The 5,000-nt window shown below is 33.5% G+C and overlaps 1 protein-coding gene across 1 annotated transcript in view; it reads right to left on the reverse strand.

Moving 5' to 3' along the window:
- Positions 1 to 5,000, reverse strand: part of LOC137651292 (uncharacterized) — a 111,946-nt gene that overhangs the window by 15,394 nt on the left and 91,552 nt on the right. The window contains 1 exon segment of the mRNA XM_068384558.1: positions 713 to 818. Within this exon segment, the coding sequence (XP_068240659.1) occupies positions 713 to 818 (106 nt within the window).

Raw genomic sequence — 5,000 nt, forward strand, 5'->3', positions numbered from 1 at the left:
GGCCATGCAGGAGATTTAACCTCGCACAGGAAAGGAAGAAGAGGAGAGGGTGGGAGGGCATCTAATAGGAAATATATATATATATATATATATATATATATATATATATATATATATATATATATATGTACATATATATATATATATATATATATATATATATATATATATATATATATATATATATATATATATATATATATATATATATATATATATATATATATATATATATATATATATGTATATATATATATATATATATATATATATATATATATATATATATATATATACATATATATATATATATATATATATATATATATATATATATATATGTATATATATATATATATATATATATATATATATATATATATACATATATATATATATATATATATATATATATATATATATATATATATATATATATATATATATATATATATACAACTTAATATGCTATGAAACTGTTTACATCAATTTCAGCTTGGAAAAAACATAAATGTACCTCTCAAAGTTCTTCCGTTATAAATTTCACAATATCAAAGTTGAAAAACTAATATATCAATTTATTTTGTTTGATTAACATGAATGAAAATGAAAGAATGCAAAGAATGAATCAAAGTTGACCAACTAATATATCAATTGATTTTTTTTTTATTATAAATGAATGAAAACGAAAGATTGCAAAGAATGAATTTACCTGGACAAGCTTATTGGCATCTATGACTCCTAGGGTCAACATTTCTCTGGTTAGGACACCCATCACTGTATAAAATTCGTCAGCCGAATGTACTTCCAGAATTCTCCTGCAGAAGACGATGGGGGAACGTTAACAATGTGTAAGATGGTGCGCAGTCTCATTTCGTATGTCAAAATTAATTTAAGAAACAAAACAACTCAAATACGAGATGTTCAACCCAGTTTTTGGCTTCTTATGGGGAACGTTAACAATGTGTAAGATAGTGTGCAGTCTCATTTCGTATGTCAAAATTAATTTAAGAAACAAAACAACTCAAATACAAGATGTTCAACCCAGTTTTTGGCTTCTTATGGGGAACGTTAACAATGTGTAAGATAGTGTGCAGTCTCATTTCGTATGTCAAAATTAATTTAAGAAACAAAACAACTCAAATACAAGATGTTCGACCCAGTTTTTGGCTTCTTATGGGAAACGTTAACAATGTGTAAGATAGTGTGCAGTCTCATTTCGTATGTGAAAATTAATTTAAGAAACAAAACAACTCAAATAAGAGATGTTGAACCCAGTTTTTGGCTTCTTATGGGAAACGTTAACAATGCGTAAGATAGTGTGCAGTCTCATTTCGTATGTCAAAATTAATTTAAGAAACTAAACAACTCAAATACGAGATGTTCGACCCAGTTTTTGGCTTCTTATGGGGAACGTTAACAATGTGTAAGATAGTGTGCAGTCTCATTTCGTATGTCAAAATTAATTTAAGAAACTAAACAACTCAAATACGAGATGTTCGACCCAGTTTTTGGCTTCTTATGGGGAACGTTAACAATGTGTAAGATGGTGCGCAGTCTCATTTCGTATGTCAAAATTAATTTACGAAACAAAATAACTCAAATAAGAGATGTTGAACCCAGTTTTTGGCTTCTTATGGGAAACGTTAACAATGTGTAAGATAGTGTGCAGTCTCATTTCGTATGTCAAAATTAATTTAAGAAACAAAACAACTCAAATACGAGATGTTCGACCCAGTTTTTGGCTTCTTATGGGGAACGTTAACAATGTGTAAGATAGTGCGCAGTCTCATTTCGTATGTCAAAATTAATTTAAGAAACAAAACAACTCAAATACGAGATGTTCGACCCAGTTTTTGGTTTCTTATGGGGAACGTTAACAATGTGTAAGATAGTGTGCAGTCTTATTTCGTATGTCAAAATTAATTTAAGAAACAAAACAACTCAAATACGAGATGTTCAACCCAGTTTTTGGCTACTTATGGGGAACGTTAACAATGTGTAAGCTAGTGTGCAGTCTCATTTCGTATGTCAAAATTAATTTAAGAAACAAAACAACTCAAATACGAGTTGTTCGACCCAGTTTTTGGCTTCTTATGGGGAACGTTAACAATGTGTAAGATGGTGTGCAGTCTCATTTCCTATGTCAAAATTAATTTACGAAACAAAATAACTCAAATAAGAGATGTTGAACCCAGTTTTTGGCTTCTTATGGGAAACGTTAACAATGTGTAAGATAGTGTGCAGTCTCATTTCGTATGTCAAAATTAATTTAAGAAACAAAACAACTCAAATACGAGATGTTCAACCCAGTTTTTGGCTACTTATGGGGAACGTTAACAATGTGTAAGCTAGTGTGCAGTCTCATTTCGTATGTCAAAATTAATTTAAGAAACAAAACAACTCAAATACGAGTTGTTCGACCCAGTTTTTGGCTTCTTATGGGGAACGTTAACAATGTGTAAGATGGTGTGCAGTCTCATTTCCTATGTCAAAATTAATCTAAGAAACAAAACAACTCAAATACGAGATGTTCGACCCAGTTTTTGGCTTCTTATGGGGAACGTTAACAATGTGTAAGATAGTGTGCAGTCTCATTTCGTATGTCAAAATTAATTTAAGAAACAAAACAACTCAAATACGAGATGTTCGACCCAGTTTTTGGCTTCTTATGGGAAACGTTAACAATGTGTAAGATAGTGTGCAGTCTCATTTCGTATGTCAAAATTAATTTAAGAAACAAAACAACTCAAATACGAGATGTTCGACCCAGTTTTTGGCTTCTTATGGGGAACGTTAACAATGTGTAAGATAGTGTGCAGTCTCATTTCGTATGTCAAAATTAATTTAAGAAACAAAACAACTCAAATACGAGATGTTCGACCCAGTTTTTGGCTTCTTATGGGGAACGTTAACAATGTGTAAGATAGTGTGCAGTCTCATTTCGTATGTCAAAATTAATTCAAGAAACAAAACAACTCAAATACAAGATGTTCGACCCAGTTTTTGGTTTCTTATGGGGAACGTTAACAATGTGTAAGATAGTGTGCAGTCTTATTTCGTATGTCAAAATTAATTTAAGAAACAAAACAACTCAAATACAAGATGTTCGACCCAGTTTTTGGCTTATTATGGGGAACGTTAACAATGTGTAAGATAGTGTGCAGTCTTATTTCGTATGTCAAAATTAATTTAAGAAACAAAACAACTCAAATACAAGATGTTCGAACCAGTTTTTGGCTTCTTATGGGGAACGTTAACAATGTGTAAGATAGTGTGCAGTCTTATTTCGTATGTCAAAATTAATTTAAAAAACAAAACAACTCAAATACAAGATGTTCGACCCAGTTTTTGGCTTTTTATGGGGAACGTTAACAATGTGTAAGATAGTGTGCAGTCTCATTTCGTATGTCAAAATTAATTTAAGAAAGAAAATAACTCAAATAAGAGATGTTAAACCCAGTTTTTGGCCTCTTATGGGGAACGTTAACAATGTGTAAGATAGTGTGCAGTCTTATTTCGTATGTCAAAATTAATTTAAGAAACAAAACAACTCAAATACAAGATGTTCGTCCCAGTTTTTGGCTTCTTATGGGGAACGTTAACAATGTGTAATATGGTGCGCAGTCTCATTTCGTATGTCAAAATTAATTTAAGAAACAAAATAACTCAAATAAGAGATGTTCGACCCAGTTTTTGGCTTCTTATGGGGAACGTTAACAATGTGTAGGATAGTGCGCAGTCTCATTTCGTATGTCAAAATTAATTTAAGAAACAAAACAACTCAAATGCGAGATGTTCGACCCAGTTTTTGGTTTCTTAGCTTCTGTAAATTTGCCTACAAAAATAGATCTCTTTCTAATTTTCCACTTTAAACTCATTCGTGTTAGAAAAATCCTCAAAATAGCTGGAATAGTAAAAAAACTCCTTGTATCCTGTGCCATACTTGGACTTCTCTTGGAATGGGAATTCACGTCCCTTGGAGTGGGAATTCATGTCCTTTGGAATGGGAATTCATGCCCTTTGGAATGGGAATTCATGTCCCTTGGAATGGGAATTCCTGTCCCTTAGAATGGGAATTCATGTCCCTTGGAATTGGAATTCATGTCCTTTGGAATGGGAATTCATGTCCCTTGGAATGGGAATTCATGCCCTTTGGAATGGGAATTCATGTCCCTTGGAATGGGAATTCCTGTCCCTTAGAATGGGAATTCATGTCCCTTGGAATTGGAATTCATGTCCTTTGGAATGGGAATTCATGTCCCTTGGAATGGGAATTCACGTCCCTTGGAGTGGGAATTCATGTCCTTTGGAATGGGAATTCATGCCCTTTGGAATGGGAATTCATGTCCTTGGAATGGGAATTCCTGTCCCTTAGAATGGGAATTCATGTCCCTTGGAATTGGAATTCATGTCCTTTGGAATGGGAATTCATGTCCCTTGGAATGGGAATTCATGTCCCTTGGAGTGGGAATTCATGCCCTTTGGAATGGGAATTCATGTCCCTTGGAATGGGAATTCCTGTCTCTTAGAGTGGGAATTCATATCCCTTGGAGTAGGAATTCCTGTCCCCTAGAGTGGGAATTCATGCCCCTTGGAATGGGAAGTCATGTCCCCTGGAGTGGGAATCCATTTCCCTTGGAATGGGAATTCATGTCCTTTAGAATGGGAATTCATGTCCCTTAGAGTGGGAATTCATGCCTCTTGGAATGGGATGTCATGTCCCCTGGAGTGGGAATCCATGTTCCTTGGAATGGGAATTCATGTCCCTTGGAATGGGAATGATACTTCCCACGTTTACGTTGTATGTCGGTAATCTGCGACACTTACTTTCTCTCTATCTCTCTCTCTCTCTCTCTCATCGTCTCTCTCTCTCTCTCTCTCTCTCTCGCTTTGTCAAGAAAGTATATCATTCATGTAAACTTAAGCTTAACTGAATAAATAAACGAATTAACATATAGCATTTATATTAAAATGATGCCATTAGCCCTACAATATGA

Source organism: Palaemon carinicauda, chromosome 12 (genome assembly GCF_036898095.1).
Source record: "Palaemon carinicauda isolate YSFRI2023 chromosome 12, ASM3689809v2, whole genome shotgun sequence".
NCBI classification, from domain to species: Eukaryota; Metazoa; Arthropoda; class Malacostraca; order Decapoda; family Palaemonidae; genus Palaemon; species Palaemon carinicauda.